Below are 25,034 nucleotides of genomic sequence, written 5' to 3'. Positions count from 1 at the left end.
TGACCCCAGGAATTTGAGAGTAGTGTGGTAACGTGGCAAGACCCTGTCTCTACAAAAAACTAAAAAATTAGCTGGGCATGATGGCACACATCTGTGGTCCCAGCTACTCAGGAGGCTGAAGTGGAGGATCACTTGAACCCAGGACGTCAAGGTTCCAGTGAGCTAATAGTCCCGCCACTACAGTCCAGCCGCAACAAGAGTGAGACCTTGTCTCAAAAAAAAAAAAAGGAAAGAAAGACAAGGATGGCCAGTAAGCTTCTGGCCTGAACGAAATTAGAAATAACGGGGCAATAGGAGCCAACCAGGAGAAAGAGACGGAAGTGGTGGAGATACTTAGTTTAAGGTGCTCCTAGAACAGCCCACCTAAACAGACAAGTTCTATGACAGTGCTAACAAATTTCCCTGGACTTGAATAATCAAATAGCATTTCCAGATTCCATTACCTAATTCTTATGTATTTTTATCCAAACAAAACAGAGTGTATTCCTTCAAATATTTATCAAGGCCCATAAGCTATGCTAGGTCCTAGGCTTACAGCAATAAACAAGACAAACATCCCTGCCCCGGGAAGCTGCCAGTCTGGCAGGGAAGGTAGACAATGAACAAATAAAACTGTGATGGATGTTTTGAAAAGAAAAAGGAAAGCATCTGTTAAGTGGGTCCCAGCCCGTTTGTTTCAAGAGTTGGTGAGCAGGTCAGGGAAGCCTCCCTGACTAAGAGATGAAGGTACGCAAGAGGCTAAGTCAAGTGGGGAGCAAGTGCTCCAGGCAGAGGGAGGAGGGTGCACATGGGCCTTGACACAAAGGCAGCTGTGCTGAGAAACCCACAGCCCAGTGTGACAGGGGACAGTTGCCTTACCAGAGGGAGGCGGGACTTCGGCAGCACAGCTAGAATCCTGGACTCCCCCTAAGCAGCCAGTGAAGCTTTGGAGAGGCCTGAGCAGCTGCTGCCAGCCTGTGCACAGCAGACAGGTCTTTCGACAAAAATATACTTACAGAAATTCTTTTATACTGGCCCCCTTGTTGCCGTTGGAAAAAATTAAATTGGTATCTTTGGAACCTCACCTAAGAAGAACCACTACCATCTATCCCCGGTTTTTTTTTTGAGACAGGATCTCAGTCTGTCACCCTGGCTGGAGGGCAGGAGTACAGGAGTGGAGCGGGGCCATTTCGGCTCACTGCAGCCTCCACCTCCCAGGCTCTACCGATTCACCCGCCTCAGTCTCCCAAGTAGCTGGGATTATAGGCACGTACCACTACCGCCCAGCTAATTTTTGTATCTTTAGCAAAGATGGTGTTTCCCTATGTTGGCCAGGCTGGTCTCAAACTCCTGACCTCAAGTCATCCACCTGCTTCAGCCCCCTAAAGTGCTGGGATTACAGGTGTGAGCTACTGCGCCCAGCTGCCTATCCCTGTTTTAATTGGCACATCGCTAATGCTAACATAAAGAAAATGAAGAAGGGTAGCATTCATGACAAATGAAACATAATACACCTAAAACATTCTTTCAAAATGGGAAAATTCTTCCTTTTAAAATAAACTGTGGTCTGGGCACTCTAATTATATTGTAATTTTCTATCACACACAGATTCTAAGATGCTAATAGCACTCATAACCATTTTATAGAAAATCGGAGGTCATTTCTAATTACGTTACAAAATGTGCACAGATACAGCTTATTTAAAAGGACAGGCGTGCCCGAGTCCCTAACACAGCCCAAGCCCGCGCTGCACATCCTTATGGCGGACCGAAGGCCGCACTCCTGACCTTGCCAGCCACTCGGCCGCGGCCTGGTTGTCGGCAGCCTGATGCTTGCTGAGTGTGTCCGTGGGCTCCTCTCTCTTCAGCCTGGCATAGGGGTGCTTCGGACAGTGGCGGTTTGCATGGGTGAATCTGCTCAGGCAGCCTTCAAAACACAAGGTTAGCACCTGTCAGGATCTGGACATCCAGCACACAGACATGTGGACAACATTCAGTTTCACTGGTATCCAGAAAGGTAAATTAACACTGTGAAATTTAGGATCTATAATTTGGAGGAGAAAACAACCAAACCAGCCTTAGCACAGTCTCATCAATGCCGAAGCGGGGACAGGAAGACAGTCACATTTTGGTCATGGCCATGTGTGTCCAACACCATTGGAAAGTGGTTTATTAGCATGAATTCAAAATGTTCAAAATGGCAGGTCATGGTAGCTCATGCCTGTAAGCCCAGAACTTTGGGATGCTGAGGTGGGCGAATCACTTGAGGTCAGGAGTTAAGAGACCAACCTGGCCAAGGTGGCGAAATGCCATCTCTACTAAAAATACAAAAATTAGTCGGGCATGGTGGCCTGTGCCTGTAAATCTCAGCTACTCAGGAGGCTGAGGCAGGAGAATCACTTGAACCTGAGAGGGAGGCGGAGGATGCAGTGAGCCAAGATTGAGCCATTGCACTCCAGCCTGGGCAACAGAGCAGGACTCCATCTAGGGGGGAAAAAAGTTCAAAACCTCAGAGCCGGGAATTCTATTTGTGGAATCTATCATAAGGAAGCATCCAAAAAGATGAATAAAGCTACAAGTGTACAAACATTCCCCTCAGCTTTGCTGGTAACAAGAACATTTAAAAAAAACAAATTAAATATTCAGGCCAGGAACAGTAATAGGGAGAGAATCAGGTGGGATTATATGCCTGTAATCCCAGCACTTTAGGAGGCCAACGCAGATCACCTGAGGTCAGGAGTTTGAGACCAGCCTGGCCAACAGGGTGAAACTCCATCTCTACTAAAAATACAAAAATTAGCCAGACGTGGTGGCACATGCCTGTAATCCCAGCTACTCTGGAGGCCGAGGCAGTAGAATTGTTTGAACTTGAGAGGCAGAGGTTGCAGTGAGCCGAGATCACGCCACTGTACTCCAGCCTGGGCAAAAAGCAAGACTCTGATTAAAAACAATTAAAAAAAAAAAAAAATTAAATAAATACTCATTATCCAACATAGAGGAAACCACTGTGTATAGGCTTAAGCAAACTTGCTAGATGAAAAGTTGGCAGACCTTTGGAACATTTGTGATAATCAAGAAAAGTACAGAGCAACAAGACAGACTGCACTGAATTTCAAATATGCTGTAACTGCATAAACATGTGCATCTTTAGAAACTGATAAAAGATTAAGAAAATCACTTAGGATAATATGCTTACTTCAGTTTCATAAATAAAAAAGTTAAAAATGTTGCTCCAAAGGCTGTATTTACTTTAACAGATTTTTCTACTGCCTGCAACTGGATATGGTATGTTTAATTGCCCTTTAAAGTTTCATTAAAAAAGATTACTTTATTTAAAAATCAATCATTTCTTGCCGGGCGCGGTGGCTCAAGCCTGTAATCCCAGCACTTTGGGAGGCCGAGGCGGGTGGATCACGAGGTCGAGAGATCGAGACCATCCTGGTCAACATGGTGAAACCCCGTCTCTACTAAAAGTGCAAAAAATTAGCTGGGCATGGTGGCACGTGCCTGTAATCCCAGCTACTCAGGAGGCTGAGGCAGGAGAATTGCCTGAACCCAGGAGGCGGAGGGTGCGGTGAGCCGAGATCGCGCCATTGCACTCCAGCCTGGGTAACAAGGGCGAAACGCCGTCTCAAAAAAAAAAAAAAAAAATCAATCATTTCTTAAGCCAGGCACAGAAAGACAAACATCACTTGTTCTCACTTATTTATGGGATCTAAATATCAAAACAGTTGAACTCATGGAGACAGAGAGTGGAGTAGAACAATGGTTACCAAGGGCTGGGAAGGGAGCTGGGGGTGAGGGAGGTGGGGATGGTTAATGGGTACCAAAAAATAGAGAGAATGAATAAGACCCAGTATTTTACAGCACAAGGTGACTATAGTCGATAAATAATAATTTAACTGTACATTCTAAAATAACTTAAGCATATAACTGGATTATTTGTAACACAAAGGACACATGCTTGAGGGGATGGAGAGACCATTTGCCATGTGATTATTATGCACTGCATGCCTGTATCAAGTACCTCAGGTACCCCATAAACATGTATACCTATTATGTATTCACAAAAATGAAAACAAACATTCCTCAATCATTTCTGAGGAATTCAGCATGGATCACAATTATCAAAGAAGAAAACTTATAAAGTTTTATAAAATTTATTTTTAAAAACCTTTCCCCCAAAAAAAATTCAAGGAAAAGATATTTTAACTGTTAAGTCACAACTAGTTATTCCATAAACTTAACTTCTAACACCATACCATTTTCCGAACAAACAAAAGGTTTCTCTCCGGTGTGAAGACGCTGATGTGTTTTGAGCTGTCCGCTTTGAACAAAGGCTTTTCCACAGTCTGGATAGTCACACAGATAAGGCCTCTCACCTAAGTAAACAGATGTTAGATATTATATCTGAGACACTAAGGCTAGAAGAAGAGGGTGATGGGGAGAGACTCAGTCTTTATATAGGTCATGACTCCCAGTAGCAATAAAACATGCCACACTCGCAACTGAGCTGCAGGTGGAAACGCTAACGGCAGCACTCGGGTGGCACCAAGCAGCTACCTGCTGGGGAGCACAATCTGTGCTTTAGGCGTTGAGGTTACATTTATATTTACTGCCCATCTCAATTTAGACTACCCACATTTCAAGTGCTCAGGAGTCACGGTGGCTCCTGGACGGGGCGGTGTAGCTCTATACTTGAAGGTATGAGACACTGATTGTAAGCCAGCAGTAGTTGGATTTTTGGCACCTCAGTTTCCTCACCTGTAAACTGCTAGATGAACTAAAAGGTTCCTTCCTTTGGGGCCAACTTTATAACGAGAACAAGGGCCCTCTATACATATATATACACACATATATATTGGCTCTCTGATATAATTTCCACATGCAAATAAAGACATACAATAATCTTGGGATGGCTGCCTACCATAGTTCACCACAGATTTAATGCTTAGGTCAAACGTTCTGATAGCACATTGAAGACTCTAGAAATTCTATTAAAAACTTGACAATTAACTGTTTTTAGCCTACAGATGAATTTTAACAATGACACAGATAAAAGCGTATCAAGTAAAATTCAGGTAGGTAGAAGATAAAACTAAATTTGCCAATAACATGACTATGATATCTAGGTTAATGACCATAACTTGAGGAATCACATGGAACTGGTATTTGTAGACCACCACTCTCCACCAAAAAGAAACTAACCATACCGGCTTTTTAGAAAACTTCACAACTAATAGTGGTAATATAAGAAAATATAAGCCAACTAACAATTTACTATCCAATCTCAAATCAGCTTTCAGTTAAGTGTTACTTCTGACCAGGTGCAGTGGCTCACACTTGTAATCCCAACACTTTGGGAGGCCGAGTCAGGCAGATCATGAGGTCAGGAGTTCGAGACCATCCTGACCAACATGGTGAAACCCCGTCTCTACTAAAAATACAAAAATTAGCTGGGCACGGTGGCGGGGGCCTGTAATCCTGGCTACTCGGGAGGCTGAGGCAGGAGAATCGCTTGAACCAGGGAAGCCAAGGTCGCAGAGAGCTGAGATCGCGCCATTGCAGTCCAGCCCGGAGGAGAAGAGCGAGACTCTGTCTCAAAAGAAGAAGAAGAAGTGTTACCTCTGTCGGTCTCTATAAACTTTGTTCAACTTACCTGTGTGAGTCCTTTTGTGAGCCTGGAGCGATTTCTCCCGTGGAAATACCCTATTACAGATGTTACAACGGATTCTGCTGGATGAATGCTCTCCTTCATTTATTAAATCGCGGACAGTATCTGCTCTGGGTCTACCACGTCGGATTGCATCCTGTGGACAATTTTTGCAAACATTAATATAATTTATTGAACTCTACTCATTAAAGCAACATATCATAATGTAACTTTTAAAAATCTTTCTTGGGAGCTGGGCACAGCAGCACACACTTATAGTCCCAGTTATTTAGGAGGTTGAGGTAGGAGTATTGCTTGAGGCTGAGGTAGGAGTATCGCTTGAGGCCAGGAGTTCGACATAGCACAAAACAGGTTTGTTTTGTCTCCAAAAACAGAGGAAGTCTTTCTTAAGGGACGTCAGTGAAAATGATGAAGTAGATTAACTCTTAACGGCCCACCCCTCCACAGATGACTGAAAAATCAAGCAAAAACTGTCATAACCGGCTTTGTCGCAACTGCAGAAAATACATTTATAGCAACTCAGCAAACTGAATCAATAAAAAAGCAACTAAAAACAGTAGAAAAGGTTGGCCGCATGTTGACTTGCCCTCTCTCTTTCCCTTCCCCAGTGGCAGTCTTGAAGACGGCAGTCTGCATTCTCATTCTGGGAACCTACTCCCTAGTCCCTGCTTCCAGAGGGAGAACGTAACTTACTTGAAAGAATTGAGTTTCCCTGTTTTGCGTCTTAAGGTTACCTTAAGGACTGACATAATATGTTTGTCTTTGTCTTCCCTAACTTGGAAAAGCGCAAAGAGGGGTCTATTTAGAGGGGATTGCTCAAAAACCTTGTACCCTAAATAACAATCTGCAGCCACCTGGGGCAAAAGATTTCAGTTAAGGGAAACAGACACACCAACAGCCTGAGAGGAAAAGCTGGGAGAAAGTTTCTTTTGGAAATTAGGGCATTCAGCCGGGCGCGGTGGCTCAAGCCTGTAATCCCAGCACTTTGGGAGGCCGAGGCGGGTGGATCACGAGGTCGAGAGATCGAGACCAACCATGGTCAACATGGTGAAACTCCGTCTCTAATAAAAATACAAAAAAAATTAGCTGGGCATGGTGGTGCGTGCCTATAATCCCAGCTACTCAGGAGGCTGAGGCAGGAGAATTGCCTGAACCCAGGAGGCGGAGGTTGCGGTGAGCCGAGATCGCGCCATTGCACTCCAGCCTGGGTAACAAGAGCGAAACTCCATCTCAAAAAAAAAAAAAAATCAGCTGGGCATGGTGGTGCGTGCCTGTAATCCCAGCTACTCAGGAGGGTTGAGGCAGGAGAATTGCCTGAACCCAGGAGGCGGTGGTTGCGGTGAGCCGAGATCGCGCCATTGCACTCCAGCCTGGGTAACAACAGCAAAACTCCGTCTCAAAACAAACATCCAGTTTTCAACAAAATGTTACCAAGCATACAAATAAATTTTTTAAAGTATGGTACATACACAGGAGAAACTGACAGAAAAAGACTGAGAAGAATAGACACTGGACTTACTAGACGAAGATTTTAAATCAACTGTCTTAAATATGTTCTACAAGCTAACAGAAACCACGGACAAAGAATAACAAGAAGCCTGGGTAACATAACAAGACCCTCTCTCTACAGGAAATAAAAATAAAAACAAATTAGCCAGGCATGGTGGCACTTCTCCCAAGCTACTTGGGAGGCTGAGGAGGGAAAACTACTTGAGTCTGCAAGGTCAAGGCTGCAGTGAGCCATGATTACACCACTGCTCTTTAGCCTGGGCAATAGAGTGAGACCCTATCTCAAAAAAACGAAAAAGGAAAAGTGAAAAAAAGAATGACAAGAAACCAGGAGAACAATGTCCCAACAAACAGAAAACCAACAAAGAGACAGAAATTATTTTTTAAAAAGGGACCAAATAGATATTCTAGAGCTGAAAACTACAATAATTAAAACAAACAAATAAAAAAAACTTCACTAGAGGGTTTCAGTGGCAGATTTGAACCAACAGAAGAATCTCAGCAAACTTGAAGATAGGTCAGTTGAATTTATCCAGTCTGAAGAACAGAAAGAAAAAAGAATGAAAGGAAATCAACAGTCTAAGATGCCTATGGAACACCATCAAGCATACCAACATATGTATAACTGGAGTCACAGAGGCAAGAGAGAAAAGAGAAGAAAGAATATTTGAAGAAATAATGACTGAAAATTTCCCAAATTTGATATAACACAAATCTAAACACCCAAGAAGCTCAATAAACTTCAAGAAAAATAAAAAGATCCACACCAAAACATGTAATCAAAACTGTCAAGTGACAAAAGGAATCCTGAAAGCAGCAAGAAAGTAGTGACTTGGGGTAAGCACCGTGGCTCAAGCCTGTAATCCCAATACTTTAGGAGACTGAGGCAGGAGAAGCACTTGAATCCAGGAGTTTGAGACCAGCCTGGGAAACATATAAGGAGACCCCATCTCTACAAATAATAACAATCCAAGTGTGGTGGTACATGCCTGTAGTCCCAGCTACTCAGGAGGCTGAGGAAGAAAGATCATCTGAGCCTGGGAGGACAAGGCTGCAGTGAGCCATGATCGCGCCACTGCACTTCAGCCTGGGGACAAAACAAGACAGGGTCTCAGAAAGAAAAGAAAGTGGTTCATTATGCACAGCAGATTGGGATGATGAGGCAGGTGGATCACCTGAGGTCAGGAGTTCAAGGCCAGCCTGAACAACGTGGTGAAACCCTGTCTCTATTAAAAATACAAATGTTAGCCAGACAGGGTGGCATGTGCCTGTAATCGCAGCTACTTAGGACGCTGAGGCAGGAGAATTGCTTGAACCTGGAAGGGGGAGGTAGCAGTGAGCCGAGATTCCACCACTGCACTCCAGCCTGGGCAACACAGCAAGATTCGTCTCCAAAAAAAAAAAAGAAAGAAAAAGATTAACAGCTGATTTCCCAGGAGAAACTGGAAAACAGTGAAATGACATATTTAAAATGCTGAAAGGAAAAAGTATAATGCTATACCCAGCAAAACAATTCTTCAGGTAATAAAGAAATCAAGACATTCCTAGATAAATCAAAGTTCATTGCCAATAAATCTGCCTGCCTTACATTAAATGCTAAAGGGAGTTCTTTACACAAAAATAGAAGTATGCTAGGCAGTAATTCAAAGCTATGTGGAGAAGTAAAGAACACTAGTAAAGGTAACTACATAAATACAAAAGCCAGAATTATTGCATTTTTGTCTTTCCTATATAAAAGACAAATGCCAAATGCATAAAACAGTAATTATGGCCAGATGCAGTGGCTCACGCCTGTAATCCCAGCACTTTGGGAGGCCAACACAGGTGGATCACCTGAGGTCAGAGTTCAAGACCAGCCTGCCAACATGGTGAAACCCTGTCTCTTCTAAAAAAAAAAACAAAAACAAAACAAAACAAAACAAAACAAAACACAAAAATTAGCCAGGTGTGGTGGCACACAACTGTAGTCCCAGCTACCTGGTAGTCCGAGGCAGAACAATCACTTGAATCCAGGAGGTGGAGGTTGCAGTAAGCCAAGATCACACCACTGCACTCCAGCCTGGGTGACAGAGAGAGACTTTGTCTCAAAAAAAATAAAATAAAAAGAAATTATAAATCCATGTTAATGGGACAACAATTTCTAATTTGTCACAGCAACAACTTAAACACAAGCTAAAGAAAGGGATGGACAGAGCTACACAGGAGTAGAGTTTTTACCCACTATCAAAGCCAAGGTGGTGGCCGGGCGCGGTGGCTCACGCCTGTAATCCCAGCACTTTGGGAGGCCGAGGCGGGTGGATCACGAGGTCGAGAGATCGAGACCATCCTGGTCAACATGGTGAAACCCCATCTCTACTAAAAGTGCAAAAAATTAGCTGGGCATGGTGGCGCGTGCCTGTAATCCCAGCTACTCAGGAGGCTGAGGCAGGAGAATTGCCTGAACCCAGGAGGCGGAGGTTGCGGTGAGCCGAGATCGCGTCATTGCACTCCAGCCTGGGTAACAAGGGCGAAACTCCGTCTCAAAAAAAAAAAAAAAAAAGAAGAAGAAGAAAAGAAAAAAGTGAAAAGACAAAAACATTTAACATTTATAAATACACATATATCGAAGAACAGAGCCCCCTGCAAAAGGAAGAAATAGTTCAAAAACAGCCAGAGCTCCCTACTTCTTTGATTTTTCTTTTTCTTTTCTTCTTTCTGAGACAGGGTCTCACTCCTGTCTCCCAGGCTAGAATGCAGTGGTGCACTCAGTCTCGGCTCACTGCAACCTCCACCTCCTGGGTTCAGGCGATTCTCCTGCCTCAGGATCGCACAGCTGGGATTACAGGCGCCTGTCACCACACCTGGAGTTTTGTTTTTTGTTTTTTTTTTTTTTTAGTAGAGATGGGTTTCCCCATGTTGGCCAAGCTGGTCTCGTAGCTGAGACTACAGGCACATGCCACCACACACAGATAATTTTTGTATTTTTTTAGCAGAGACATGGTTTCACCATGTTGGCCAGGCTGGTCTTGAACTCCTGGCTTCAAGTGACCTACCCACCTTGGCCTCCCAAAGTGCTGGGATTATAGGCATGAGCCTCTGTGCCCAGTTAATACCCTACTTTCAATAATGAATAAGACAACTAGGCAGAAGATCCACAAAAATATTCTCCAACATAGACCATATGTTAGACCACAAAACAAGTCTCAATGAATTTTAAAAGAATGAAAGCATTCCAAGTATCTTCTCTGACCACATGGAATGAAACTTTACAGAAGGAAAACAGGAACAAATATATAGAAATTAAATAATACATTCTTTTCTTTTTTTTTTTTTAGACAGTCTTGCTCTGTTACCCAGGCTGGAGTGCAGTGGCATGATCTCAGATCACTGCAACCTCCACTTCCCAGGTTCAAGCAATTCTCCTGCCTCAGCCTCCCAAGTAGCTGGGACTATAGATGTGCACCACCACACCCAGCTAATTTTTGTATTTTCAGTAGAGATGGGGTTTCATCATATTAGCCAGGCTGCTCTTGAACTCCTGACCTCGTGATCCACTCGCCTCGGCCTCTGAAAGTGGTGAGATTGCAGGTGTGAGCCATCATACCCAGCACAACAAACTTTTTTTTTTTTTTTTTTTTTTTTTTGAGACGGAGTTTCACTCTTGTTACCCAGGCTGGAGTGCAATGGCGCGATCTCGGCTCACCGCAACCTCCGCCTCCTGGGTTCAGGCAATTCTCCTGCCTCAGCCTCCTGAGTAGCTGGGATTACAGGCACGCGTCACCATGCCCAGCTAATTTTTTGTATTTTTAGTAGAGACGGGGTTTCACCATGTTGACCAGGATGGTCTCGATCTCTTGACCTTGTGATCCACCCGCCTCGGCCTCCCAAAGTGCTGGGATTACAGGCTTGAGCCACCGCGCCCTGCCACAAACTTTTTTTTTTTTTTTTGAGACAGAGTTTCGCTCTTCTTTCCCGGGCTGGAGTGCAATGGCACGATCTCGGCTCACCGCAACCTCCGCCTCCTGAGTTCAGGCAATTCTCCTGCCTCAGCCTCCTGAGTAGCTGGGATTACAGGCACGTGCCACCACGCCCAGCTAATTTTTGTATTTTTAGTAGAGACAGGGTTTCACTATGTTGACCAGGACGGTCTCGATCTCTTGACCTCGTGATCCACCCGCCTCGGCCTCCCAAAGTGCTGGGATTACAACGCCCGGCTAACAAACTCTTAAATAGCCAATGGGTCAAAGAATCACAAGGGAAAAAAGAAAATACTTTGACACAAATAATGCCAAAAACATAACATACCAAAGTTTATAGGATACAGTTGAGGAATTAGATGACTTAATATTGAAGATAGCAATGCTATCCAAAGCAATCTTACAGGCACAATGCAACCTCTATTAAAATTCCGGTTTGGTTTTCCATTCTTTGGCAGAAATGGAAAAGGCAATCCTCAAGTTCATATGGAATTATAAGAGGCTCCAAAGAGCCAAAACAGTCTTGAAAAAGAACAAAACAGGAGGACTCACACTTCCCAGTTTCAAAACTTACTGCTAAGCACTGGTAATCAAGACAGTGTGGTAAGGGTATAAAGAAAGACATATAGACCAATGAAACAAAATTTGAGAGTACAGAAACCAACCTATACATGAAAGGCCAATTGATTTTCAACAAGGGACCCAAGAACTTTCAATAGAGAAAGAATCGTCTCTTTAACAAATGGTTCTGGGATAAGTGGATTTCTATACACAAAAGGATAGTTAGACGCCTACCTTACACTATATACAAAAACTAACTGAAAATGTACCACAGAACTAAATATAAGAACTAAAACTATAGAAATCATGTCTGGACATGGTGGCCCATCCCTGTAATACCAGCACTTTGGGAGGCCGAGGTGGGTAGATCATTTTAGCCCAAAAGTATGAGATCGGCCTGGGTAACATGGCGAAACCTCATCTCTACCAAAAATGCAAAGAATGAGCCGAGCAGGGTGGCGCGTGCCTGGAGCATCGGCTACTCAGGAGGCAGAGGTTGAGTGAGCCAAGATCACGCCACTGCATTTCAGCATGCTCAACAGAGTTAGATTCTGTCTGAAAAAAACAAATGAACAAACAAAACCTGTAACTTTCTTAAAACATAGAGATGAATCTTCATGACTTCGTTTTTAATGGATTCTTAGATATGGCACCAAGAGCTAAGCATTGAAAGAATAAATAAATTGGACTGAATCAAAATGTAAAACTTTTTTTTTTTTTTTTTTTTTTTTTTTTTTTTTTTTTTTTTTGAGACGGAGTTTCGCTCTTGTTACCCAGGCTGGAGTGCAATGGCACGATCTCGGCTCACTGCAACCTCCGCCTCCTGGGTTCAGGCAATTCTCCTGCCTCAGCCTCCTGAGTAGCTGGGATTATAGGCACGCGCCACCATGCCCAGCTAATTTTTTGTATTTTTAGTAGAGACGGGGTTTCACCATGTTGACCAGGTTGGTCTCGATCTCTCGACCTTGTGATCCACCCGCCTCGGCCTCCCAAAGTGCTGGGATTACAGGCTTGAGCCACCGCGCCCAGCCAAAACTTTTGAACATCAAAGGACATTAGGAAGAAAATGAAAGGGCAACCTACAGAATGGGAGATGATATTTGCAAACCATACATCTGATAAGGTTCTAGTATAAAGGATACAAAAAGACCTCTTACAATTCAACAACAACAAAAATCACAAAAAAAATCCAATTAGAAAATAGGCAAATGACTTGGACAGACATTTCTCCAAAGCAGTTATACGGCCAACAAATGCAGTTATATAGCCAGCAAATACACAAAAACATGCTCAAAATCGGCTGAGTATGGTGGCTCATGCCTGTAATCCCAGCACTTTGGGAGGCTAAGGCAGGTGAATCACCTGAGGTCAGTAGTTCAAGACCAGCCTGGCCAACATGGTGAAACCCCATCTCTACTAAAAATACAAAAATTAGCTGGGCACAATGGCGGTTGCCTGCAATCCCAGCTACTAGGGAGGCTGAGGCAGGAGAATCACTTGAACCCAGGAGACAGATGTTACAATGAGTCGAGATTGCACTGTTGCACTCCAGCCTGGGCAACACTCTGTCTCAAGAGATGCTCAAAATCATTCATCATTTAGGGAGATGCTAATTGAAACCACAATACTACTTTGCACCAACAAGGTTATAACGGGGGAGAAAAGGGAAATAAGTAGGAAATAGCTTTTTCTCAAAAATGTAGAGACATTGGAACCAGCATATACTACTGATGAGAATGTAAAATGGCTCAGCCACTGTGGAAAAGTTTGATAGTTTTGTATCAATATATATACATATACATATGCAATGAAATATGTATACATATATAATAGAATTATTTAGTCATGAAAACAATATGTGCTACAAAGTGGATGAACCTAAAAAACAGTATGCTAAAAAGAGAAGCCAAGCACAAAATGCAACATATTATATAATTTCATTTAATGAAATCTCCAGAGTAGGTAAACCTATAGAGTCAGAAAGTAGGCTGTTGGTTTCCAAAGTCTGCATGTAGTAGGGAACAGGGAATGATGGCTTAATAGACTGAGTTTTCTTTTGAGGTGATAAAAATGTTTTGAAATTGTACAACATTGTGAATGTACTAAATGTCACTGCATTGTACACTTTAAAATGATTGTTATGTAATTTCACCCTGATTAAAAACCTAAGGGAAGGGCCGGGCACAGTGGCTCAAGCCTGTAATCCCAGCACTTTGGGAGGCCGAGGCGGGTGGATCACGAGGTCGAGAGATCGAGACCATCCCGGTCAACATGGTGAAACCCCGTCTCTACTAAAAATACAAAAAATTAGCTGGGCATGGTGGCGCGTGCCTGTAATCTCAGCTACTCAGGAGGCTGAGGCAGGAGAATTGCCTGAACCCAGGAGGCGGAGGTTGCGGTGAGCCGGGATCGCGCCATTGCACTCCAGCCTGGCTAACAAGAGCGAAACTCCGTCTCATAAAAAAAAAGAAAAAGAAAAAAAAAAGAAAATCCTTAGATAACAAAATCTATATTCAGCACAACTTAATGACCTAATTTCAGTCTTATACCATGAATATTCAACTTAGTTGTATATTTACTTTTATTCTAAGTCTATAGAAAGTTTTCAAAGGATTTAATGGAATCTTTACCTATTTTTCCTTTAGAAACAGGCAGTGTACTAAACAGAAACACCTAAAAATTATTAATAACTGAAGAAATATGTTTTTCGTTGATAGTATAAATTCTCATTACCCATTACAGTTAACTTTTTTAATGATTAAGAATGTGGGGTCAGGCACAATGGCTCCTATCTGTAATCCCAGCACTTTGGGAATCTGAGGTGACAGGGTCACTTGAAGGTCACCAGCCTGGGCAACATAGCAAGACTCTGTCTCTATTATAAAATTAATTAATTAATTTAAAAAAAAAAAAAAAAACAGATGTAGGAAGGCTACATATCCAAAAGAAAGGAAAACAGGATCTCAGAGATATTGCACATCTGTGTTCACTGCAGTAAGTATTATTCACAATCCATAGCAACCCAAATGTCCACTGACTGATCAATGGATAACCCGTGCTATATACAGTTAGCCTAACTAACTGATTCAGTGTGTGAGTGACAATGGATTATTACTCAGCCTTCAGAGACGGAAATCCTGCCATATGCCATAACATGGATGAATCTTTAGGAAATTACGCTATGTAAAACAAGCCAGTGACAAAAAGACAAACTCTGCATAATTTCACCTATATGAAGTATCTGAGGTCATCAAACTCTTAGAAGAGTGGCAGTCACCAGGGAGTAGAGAGAGGGAGGAAAGGCGAGTTCAGTTGAGTATAGAGTTTGTTTTACAAGAGGAACAAACCTAGAGACTTGTTGCACAACCATTTATGTATAGTTAACACTACTGTACCCTACACTTAAAAATGGTTAAGGTGGTAAATATTTTGGGGTTTTTAACCATCGTTTTTAAAATGTGAGAAGGCACTGTGGCAGACATTATTGCAAAAACATTCAGTGCCCCTCTCACTGTGGGTCCAGAGTAGAACTTAACCATATAACTTGCTTTGACCAATAAAATGTGAGTGAAAATAGCATGTGTGGTTTGGATGTTTGTCCGCTCCCAATCCCATGTTGAAATCTGATCCCTAATATTGGAGGCAGCAGGGCCTAGTGGGAAGTGTGTGGGTCATAAGGGCAGATCCCACATGGACTTCTGGATGTTGTCCTTGCTCACACTGTTACCGTGAGACCTGACTGTTAAAAAGAGCCTGCACTTTCCCCCCCTCCCTCTTGTTCCTTCTCTTACCATGTGAAACCTGCTCCCCTTTGCTTTCTGCCATGATTGGAAGCTCCCTGAGGTCCCTTGCCAGAAGCAGATTCTGGTGCCATGCTTCTGGTAAAGCCTGAAAAACTATGAGCCAAATAAACCTATTTTCCTCATAAATCACCCAGCTTCAGGTGTTCTTTTATAGCAATGCAAAGCAGACTAATACAACACATAGTTCTACCATCTCTCTTTTCTCTCTGCTTTGAGACCCATCTGTCCCAGCTTGGAAAGATTCCTTCAGGTTCTAGAACGAACAGAATAGAAACACACCTGTGGTTAACCCTTCCAGAACATATAACATGAGCCACGTTGAGGCTGAGATTGCCATCTTGAAGTTTCATTCTGCAGCCTGCTTTTTAGCCTAAGCTAACTGACTCAGTGTGTTAGTAACAAATGTCTGTTGATGAAATAAAGAGCTCATCAGTTATTTGTTGATACTAAGAATGCAGAAAGAGGTACATAACTGATGTCTTTTCCCATCCTTACTAAATTCAAGAAATTCCCATGTATAATGAAGCAAGAATTATCAAGATCCTAAAAAGACCATGACTTATCACTAAAGCACAAATTAACAAATCAACTTGTGGCAATTACTGGTGGTCATCAAATTCTTTCATCTTCTTTACTCCTTGGCTGTGATCCTCAGTAGCCACACTTAGCTCAAGTCTTGCTTGCTAAAGTTCTCAAAAAAAAAAAAAAAAAAAAATCTAGGCCGGGCGCGGTGGCTCAAGCCTGTAATCCCAGAACTTTGGGAGGCCGAGGCGGGTGGATCACGAGGTCGAGAGATCGAGACCATCCCGGTCAACATAGTGAAACCCCGTCTCTACTAAAAATACAAAAAATTAGCTGGGCATAGTGGCACGTGCCTGTAATCCCAGCTACTCGGGAGGCTGAGGCAGGAGAATTGCCTGAACCCAGGAGGCGGAGGTTGCGGTGAGCCGAGATCGCGCCATTGCACTCCAGCCTGGGTAACAAGAGCGAAACTCTGTCTCAAAAAAAAAAAAAAAAAAAAAAAAAAATCCATTTAAAAATTAGTATTTTTGGCCGGGCGCGGTGGCTCACGCCTGTAATCCCAGCACTTTGGGAGGCTGAGGCGGGTGGATCACGAGGTCAAGAGATCGAGACCACCCTGGTCAACATGGTGAAACCCCGTCTTTACTAAAAATACAAAAAATTAGCTGGGCATGGTGGCGCGTGCCTGTAATCCCAGCTACTCAGGAGGCTGAGGCAGGAGAATTGCCTGAACCCAGGAGGCGGAGGTTGTGGTGAGCCGAGATTGCGCCATTGCACTCCAGCCTGGGTAATAAGAGCGAAACTCTGTCTCAAAAAAAAAAAAAAAAAAAAAATTAGTATTTTTAAATATGTAAGAAAGGCTGGGCACCGTGTCTCATGCCTGTAACGCTACCACTTGAAAATTTGAGGCGGGAGGATTGAGTCCAGGAGTTTGAGATCAGCCTGGGCAACATGGCAAGACCCCTGTCTAAAAGAAAAAAAAAAAAAAAAAAAATTGACAGATGTGGTATGTACCTAAAGTCCCAGCTACTCAGGAGGCTGAGGTGGAAGGATCTCTTGAGCCTGGGATTTCAAGGCTGCAATGAGCCCTAAGAGTGCTACTGCACTAAGCCTGGCTGACAGTGAAACTTTGTCTCAAAAACATAAAAAACAAGTCAACGAATAAATATGCAAGAACATACTGCTGACTCTTGCAATCTGAAATAACTGACTAGTTAATATCAAAAATTTAAGATTAACCATTACTATTAATAAGCATGTCTAATAATGGGAAACATTAAAAGTTAACCATTCATGGGCCAGGGCATGGGGGCTCACACCTGTATCCCAGCACTTTGGGAGGCTGCGGCAGGCAGATCACTTGAGGCCAGGAGTTTGAGACCAGCCTGGCCAACACGGTGAAACCTCGTCTCTACTAAAAATACAAAAACTGGCCAGGCGCAGTGGCTCACAGCTGTAATCCCGGCACTTTGAGAGGCTAAGGCTGGCAGATCACCCAAGGTGAGGAGCTGGAAACCAGACTGGCCAACATGGTAAAACCTTGTTTCTACTAAAAATATTAAAAGTGTCAGGGCATGGTGATGCACACCTGTAGTCCTAGTTACTTGGGAGGCTGAGACTTGAGAATCGCCTTAACTCGGGAGGCAGAGGTTGCAGTGAGCGGAGATTGCGCCACTGCACTCCATCCTGGGTTACAGAGCAAGACTCCATCTCGAAAAACAAAAAAAGTTAACCAATGGCTGCCTCCTAGCAACTCTGAGACTGTTTCCGCCAACAGCAACACATTTATATTTTCCAAATGAGAAATGCAGTGCTGAAGGGTACAGCATAATACAACACACTGGCCATATACAGGTAAGGGTTTCACTAAGTGTGTTCTTCTGTTTGTTTTTGTTTTTGTTTTGAGACGGAATCTTGCTCTGTTGCCAGGCCAGAGTAGTGGCACAATCTCGGCTCACTGCAACCCAGGTTCATGTGATTCTTCTGCCTCAGGCTCCCAAGTAGCTGGGACTACAAGCATGCACCACCACGCCTGGCTAATTAATAAGTGCATTCTTTTATCTGAGAGAATAAGAGAAGACAAATAATCATATAATGTGCTAAATACGTGAATAAATACCATCTTTTAACGATACATATTAAAATAAGCAATGTTACTTAGAGGACCCTCTTCCTTTTGGCCTTAACGATAAGAAAACTATGTTTCTAGGCATCTTCAGACAATTATACTCATCAGCAGCCAGGTGTGCCCGTAGGCTAAGGGGCAAATCTTGTCAAAACTGTTGACAATTTGCAATACAAAATTAAACTGCCAAAAAACTTTTGCATACCTTAGTAAATGTAATTTTAAAAATAATCTCCATACCTCTAGAATGTAGATTAGTGATTTTGAAAGTGTTTAGTCATATGATAACTAAAAAACCTAAAAGTCCTTGACACATTTTTAAGTAGAATTCAAAAAGGGTACAAGCACAACCTAGAAGGAAAACAAAAATAGGTCTCAGAGGGAGGCGTATGAACCTTTTCGCATTTAGATTTAGATACAAACTTTCCATGACTCGCATAAGTTCTTCCTAACCCTGCTTCCCATCCTGACCTATCTTCACAACTTCTCAAATTTTAATTCCAGTTCACTGAATTGAGTGCACTCTTTTTTTTTTTTTTTTTTTCTTTTTGAGACGGAGTTTCGCTCTTGTTACCCAGGCTGGAGTGCAATGGCGCGATCTCGGCTCACCGTAACCTCCGCCTCCTAGGTTCAGGCAATTCTCCTGCCTCAGCCTCCTGAGTAGCTGGGATTACAGGCACGAGCCACCATGCCCAGCTGATTTTTTGTATTTTTAGTAGAGACGGGGTTTCACCATGTTGACCAGGATGGTCTCGATCTCTCGACCTCGTGATCCACCCGCCTCGGCCTCCCAAAGTGCTGGGATTACAGGCTTGAGCCACCGCGCCCAGCCGAGTGCACTCTTATAAAGCACCTCAATTGAGATATAGATAAGCCATAAATAGTATGGTTTTTGTTTTGTTTTGTTTTGTTTTTTTTTAGACAGAATCTCACTCTGTCGCCCATGCTGGAGGTGCAGTGGCACAATCTAAGCTCATTGCAATCTCTGCCTCCAGGGTTCACGGGATTCTCCTGCCTCAGCCTCCCGAGTAGCCAGGACTACAGGCATGCACCACCACACCCGGCTAATTTTTTTGTATTTTTAGTAGAGACAGGGTTTCACCATGTTGGCCAGACTGGTCTCAAACTCCTGACCTCAAGTGATCCATCCACCTTGGCCTCCGAAAGTACGGGGATTATACGCATGAGCCACCATGCCTGGCCAGTTATGTCTTATGTCTACTTATATTGGCTTAATATTTAAAAAGTAAAAATAGAGGCCGGGCGCGGTGGCTCAAGCCTGTAATCCCAGCACTTTGGGAGGCCGAGGCGGGTGGATCACGAGGTCGAGAGATCGAGACCATCCCGGTCAACATAGTGAAACCCCGTCTCTACTAAAAATACAAAAAATTAGCTGGGCATGGTGGCACGTGCCTGTAATCCCAGCTACTCAGGAGGCTGAGGCAGGAGAATTGCCTGAACCCAGGAGGCAGAGGTTGTGGTGAGCTGAGATCGCGCCATTGCACTCCAGCCTGGGTAACAAGAGCGAAACTCTGTCTCAAAAAAAAAAAAAAAAAAAAAAAAAAAAAAGTAAAAATAGGCCGGGCACGGTGGCTCACGCCTGTAATCCCAACACTTTGGGAGGCTGAGGCGGGTGGATCACAAGGTCAAGAGATCGAGACCATCCTGGTCAACATGGTGAAACCCCGTCTCTACTAAAAATACAAAAAATCAGCTGGGCATGGTGGTGCGTGCCTGTAATCCCAGCTACTCAGGAGGCTGAGGCAGGAGAATTGCCTGAACCCAGGAGGCGGAGGTTGCGGTGAGCCGAGATCGCGCCATTGCACTCCAGCCTGGGTAACAAGAGCGAAACTCCGTCTCAAAAAAAAAAAAAAAAAAAAAAAAAGAGTGAAACTCTGTCTCAAAAATAAATAAATAAATAAACAAACAAACCCTGAAGTCCATTTACACATGATAGTCCCAGGAGCAGTGTGGTATACAAAGTAAGAATAGGGACTCTGGAAGGTTCCAATCAGTTCTGCCACTTATCATACAATCTTAACTAAACTTTGTCTTGAGGACTCTTCAATTTCTCATTCCTCACCAGGTAAACAGGATAAAATGAATTAAAGAATTCAAAATGCTCAACACAGAGCCCATTAGTTTGCTGCTAACATTATGAAATGCTTACTCTGTGCCAGGCAATAAACAGTGCTTACTACATTAACATGTTAGGTTTAACATGCTGCTCAAAGATTACTATTCATCAGTAGTATGAATTTATGTATTATGCAAAAAGTATTTAGAAGCCAGCTGTTCGTAACAGTATGTGCAGTCTAGGTGTTTGTAGTGTTCAGGTGACACAGAAAAGGGAAACAGGATAGGAAGCTGGTAGATCCTGCAGGGTGAACAGTATCTGAGAACCCACACCCCACCAGCCCCACAGTGGAGAAGTACTTCAAATACAGTCTGAGTAGAGGGACAAGGTGGGGAGTCTTGGAAGATCCTGTGGCAGAAGGCAGTTAGAGCTACCTTCTTCTCTCTCAGAATTCTACAATCCAGAATAAGACAATATATAATTATACGCCCACAGTGCTAAGCAATCGTGTGATGAGCAGCCAGAAGAAGCCGGTAGATGTTCCCACAGGCAAGGGAGGCAGTGTGGGGCAGGAACAAACAAAAGGCAAAGAGAAAACTGACGCAGGGTGTGCAGGACTCAGATGTTAACACCTCCTCTGGGAGCAGTGGCAAAGAATAGACAGTAAATGAACACAAATGCTGTTCTCAAACCCACAGCTGTTAGTGCCTCTATGTGGCATATTGAGAGCATGTTAACTTGCCTCCTGTCTTCCCCAAAAATGAGCAGCCTCAGTCAGCACAATTCTCCTATGATACACATGGAGATAAAGAACAAATACTTTAAAGAAGCAAAACAGAGAAAAGGGGCTGGGACTCCCTATCTTTTTAAGTTCAGTGTATTGACCACAAATCAAACTAAGCAACTTCCTTATTTTTTTTCTTTTTTTTCTTGCCCCACAAAACAGTCTAGCAACTTCCTTAAATAAAGATATATTCCAGACCCTTCTCTCTTGCCGTGGGAAAGCTAAACAAAGGAATTTTCGGAGCTGCATGTGGATTGCTTCCTCAATAGAAAGACACATTCAAATCAATTTATCAAATAATTTATGAAAGTTACAATAGGAAAAACTGCATGAGAAAGGAAAAAAGCAGAACTATAAAACAGCCTTTTCACTTTTACATGTTTTTCACTTCTGGTATACTTTACCTCTGAAAAGAGGCATACATCAGGAAATACACTTCAAACCTATGCATCTCGTTAGCAACTTTTTTTGGTTTTGAGACAGTGTCTCACTCTGTCACCAGGCTGGAGTGCAGCGGCGCGATCTCAGTTCACTGCAACCTCCGCCTCCCAGGTTGAAGCAATTCTCCTGCCTCAGCCTCCCAAGTAGATGGGATTACAGGCATGCGCCACCACGCCCAGGTGATTTTTGTATTTTTAATACAGACGAGGTTTCACCATTTTGGCCAGGATGGTCTCGATCTCTTGACCTCATGATCCACCCACCTCAACCTTTCAAAGTGCTGGAATTACAGGCATGAGCCATGGTGCCCAGCCACTGTTAGCAACTTTTATAAAATGTTTGGGTGAGTGAGGATGAGTCTGTTTTAGGCCAAAAACAACGTATCTATAGATTTCATTTATATAACATTAATCTTCTTGGGTGACCCAGAACTAGATTTATAATAAAATCATAAAGGCAAAATCTTAAAGAATTTGTGGATAAATGCCTTTATATCGTTCAACTATATAACCTAATGTGTTTTTTAAAAAAGACTAAAACTTATAAATCATTACCACAAAAATATCTAGGATACCCATACATCTAACTGTAGCCTTCAGCAATACTCAGCAATATTATTAATGCTTTTATCATTAGTTTCTTCAATTTTTTTTTTCCTTTGGAGACGAAGTCTCATTATCCCCCAGGCTGGAGTGCAGTGGCATGCTCTCGGCTTACTGCAATCTCCACCTCCTGGGTTCTAGCGAGTTTCCTGCCTCAGCCTTCCAAGTAGCTGGGATTACAGGTGCCCACCACCACATCCGGCTAATTTTTGTATTTTTAGTAGAGATAGGATTTCACCATGTTGGTCAGGCTGGTCTCGAACTCCTGACCTCAAGTGATCCACCCGCCTCAGCCTCCCAAAGTGCTGAGATAACAGGCATGAGCCACCACACCCAGCAAGTTTCAATTATTTTAAAGAGTTGAAATCTTGCATTGTCACCCAGGCGGAAGTGCAGTGGTGCTATCATGTCTCACTGCAGCCTCAAACTCCTGGCCTCAAGTGATCTTCCTGCCTCAGTACCCCACGTAGCTGGGACTACAGGTGCAGGGTGCCAGATGGGGTCTCACTATGTTGCCCAGGCTGATCCGGAACTCCTGGCCTCGAGTGATTCTCCAGCCTCAGCCACTGGATGGGATTACAGGCATGAGCTACCTCACCAGGCTCTGTTCTTTCAAATGTTTCCTGAGGTGCAGTTTCCAGAGTTGAAGTGTGTCAAAACCTGTAGTTTTATAACTTTATATTTAATAATAACGCCACACGAAATATATCAATTTCCTCAAAACTCAATGTAGAGTTTCATCATTGTGACTGCATGTAAAATGATCAAACTCGTTTCAACTTACACATCATGTGCTAGTACAGATGCAGATATCCACTATGTGATTTACTCGTTATTATGTCTTGCAAATTGCTTATCTTATACAGCCACTTAACAAATGGAACCTGGATATTAACCTCCTGTTAGCACCCATTACACAGGTATTTTTTAGCACCTTTATTGAGCATTTACAGAGTATATTATACAACAGTCATATGGTCTTGCAGATGGAAATACTCCTGGCTCTCCTGGAGCTTACAGTGTACAGAGTCCAGGATAAGTCAGCAGAAAAGCCCCCCGCAAACACAGGCAGAACTAAGGGCCACAAACCCTCGACCTAGTCCTGGCGCTCCCATTATCGAGCTGTGCGATGGTGGGGAGGTCGCCTCACTCATCACTGAGAGCCTCAGCTGCCTCACCTGAAAAATGTAGGTTTGAACCAGCGGTCACAACCTTCCCAGCTTTAAGCAGTCTGAGACGACCAGCAAGTTTAGCGTCCCATTCCACTATGCGCTCTGGACACCCAGCAAGCAGCATGCTGGATACACGACAGGCAGCGAAGGCACAGCCGCAGCCGCAGAGGACGCCCCCGGGTCCTTCCCTGCTCTTCGGCCGTCTCTGCAGGGCAACTTTTAACAGGGCCCGGGCGATCTGCAGTCACCGAGCGGACACTGCGCGCTCCCTGGCCGCTCGCGCTCGGTGGGACGCCTCGAGGCCTCCACCCCGCTCCCTTCCTGTCGGAAGGACTCGGCAGCCCGCCGGGAGGATGGCGGCGGCCGTCGACCCGGTCTCCCCAGCGACCCCGGGCCGCGCTCCCGCCCACTGCACCTGCCTCCGGGCCCGCCTCCCGCGCCGCTCCCACCTGTCACGTGACAGCGCCCCCCCCCGCGCCGGGCGCCGGTTTTTGGCGCGCGGTAGTGACGTCAGCATCCCGTCAGCCGCAGCCCCCGCCGCGGCCGGAGCGACCTCGCCTTTTCAAGTCCGCCCCGCCTGCCGCGCCGTTAACGGGCCCCGGCCCCCTCGCGCCCCGCCCGCCCGCGCCGCTCACCTTGAGGGGGCCGCTGTCCGGGCTGCTCGCTTCCTCCTCGTCCTCACCTCCCGAGGCGGCGGCGGCGGCCGAGGCGGCGGGCGGGGGCGCGCCCCGGCCCCGAAGCCCCGGGTGCTCGGCGGCGGCGGCGGCGGCGGGCAGGGCGGCCGAGGCGGCGGCCCCCGCGACCCCGGGGCTGAGCGTCACGTTGTGCGCGTTCTCGCCCCAGCGCCACGGGTACACCATGAAGTCGCTGAAGCCGGGGCTGGTCGGGATGAGCGGCGGCGGCGGCTCCGGCTCCCCTCCGCACGCCGGCTTGACCGGGGTCGTCCTGATGACCGACACCAGCACCCGCTTCGGGGAGTCGTGGCAGAAGATGACGGGCGGCGGCGGCGGGTTCTCCGCCATGGGCGCCTCCACGCCCCGGATCATCGCCCGGCCCGACCCGCAGCTCCGGCGGCCCCGGGCCGCACCCCCGAGCCCCGCGCTGTCCCTCGCCCGCTCTGCGCCGCGTCGCCGGCTCAGTGCCGCCGGCTCATCGCAGACGGACGCGCCCCGGGATCCTGCGCGGCGGCCACCCGAGGAACGGAGCGGCCGGCGCCCGCGGGCAGGGCTGGACCCCGGCCCCAGGTCGAGCGCCCTCCGCGGCGCGGGAAGCAGCGGACGGCCGGGCACCGGCGGTGACAGGCAAGCGGGACGCGCGGCGCCGAGCCCCCAAAAATAACAACCTGCCGCCGCGGCGCCTGCCCTGGCTTTTCCCGCGTTACATTTCGCGCCTGGGCGGAACCAGTCACCGCGAGGCCGCTGCCCGCTGGCCGCACCGACGAGTGACAGGCGGCGCGAGCCAATGGCCAGGCCCGGCCGTCTCTCCCTCCGGCGGGGGCGGGGCCGGGGCCGCGCGCGGGTCCTTCCCACCTCGCCATTGGCCGCCGCTCTTGTATTTTTTTTCCGTCTCGAGGGCCAACAGCGTTCGAAACTCTGGCGAAGCGCGCGGCGTCCGCACTCGCCGGGACACACCCGCCCGCCGCCCCGCCCCGCCTTCCCTCCGCGTGGTTCGCGGGGCCCGGGAGACGGGCGGCGAGAGGGCAGCTGATTGGACGGCGGCGGGGCGGGGTCGGGGCGATCGTTGGGCGGCAGAGCGCGCGCCCCGCTCGGCCCCACCCGCCGTTGGTTGTTGGGCAGCGGTTCCCGCGCGCAGCGAGTTTAAAGGGCCGGG

At 45.6% G+C, this 25,034-nt stretch overlaps 1 protein-coding gene across 1 annotated transcript in view; it reads right to left on the bottom strand.

The window, feature by feature from the left end:
- The window catches only part of ZNF367 (zinc finger protein 367), a 28,947-nt gene extending 4,357 nt beyond the window's left edge, over positions 1–24,590 (bottom strand). The window contains exons 1-4 of the mRNA XM_039474995.2: positions 23,840–24,590; positions 5,638–5,788; positions 4,241–4,360; positions 1,767–1,905 (exon numbers count right to left, since the gene is read on the bottom strand). Coding sequence (XP_039330929.1) covers positions 1,767–1,905; positions 4,241–4,360; positions 5,638–5,788; positions 23,840–24,250 — 821 coding nt within the window. The 5' untranslated portion in view covers positions 24,251–24,590. The remainder of the gene's footprint in view (positions 1–1,766; positions 1,906–4,240; positions 4,361–5,637; positions 5,789–23,839) is intronic.
- Positions 24,591–25,034: the final 444 nt, after the last annotated feature.

The sequence above is a fragment of the Saimiri boliviensis genome, chromosome 2 (genome assembly GCF_048565385.1).
Source record: "Saimiri boliviensis isolate mSaiBol1 chromosome 2, mSaiBol1.pri, whole genome shotgun sequence".
Lineage (NCBI taxonomy): Eukaryota > Metazoa > Chordata > Mammalia > Primates > Cebidae > Saimiri > Saimiri boliviensis.
The sequence above is the reverse complement of the archived record's forward strand: the minus strand, read 5'-3'. Positions and strand labels throughout refer to the sequence as shown.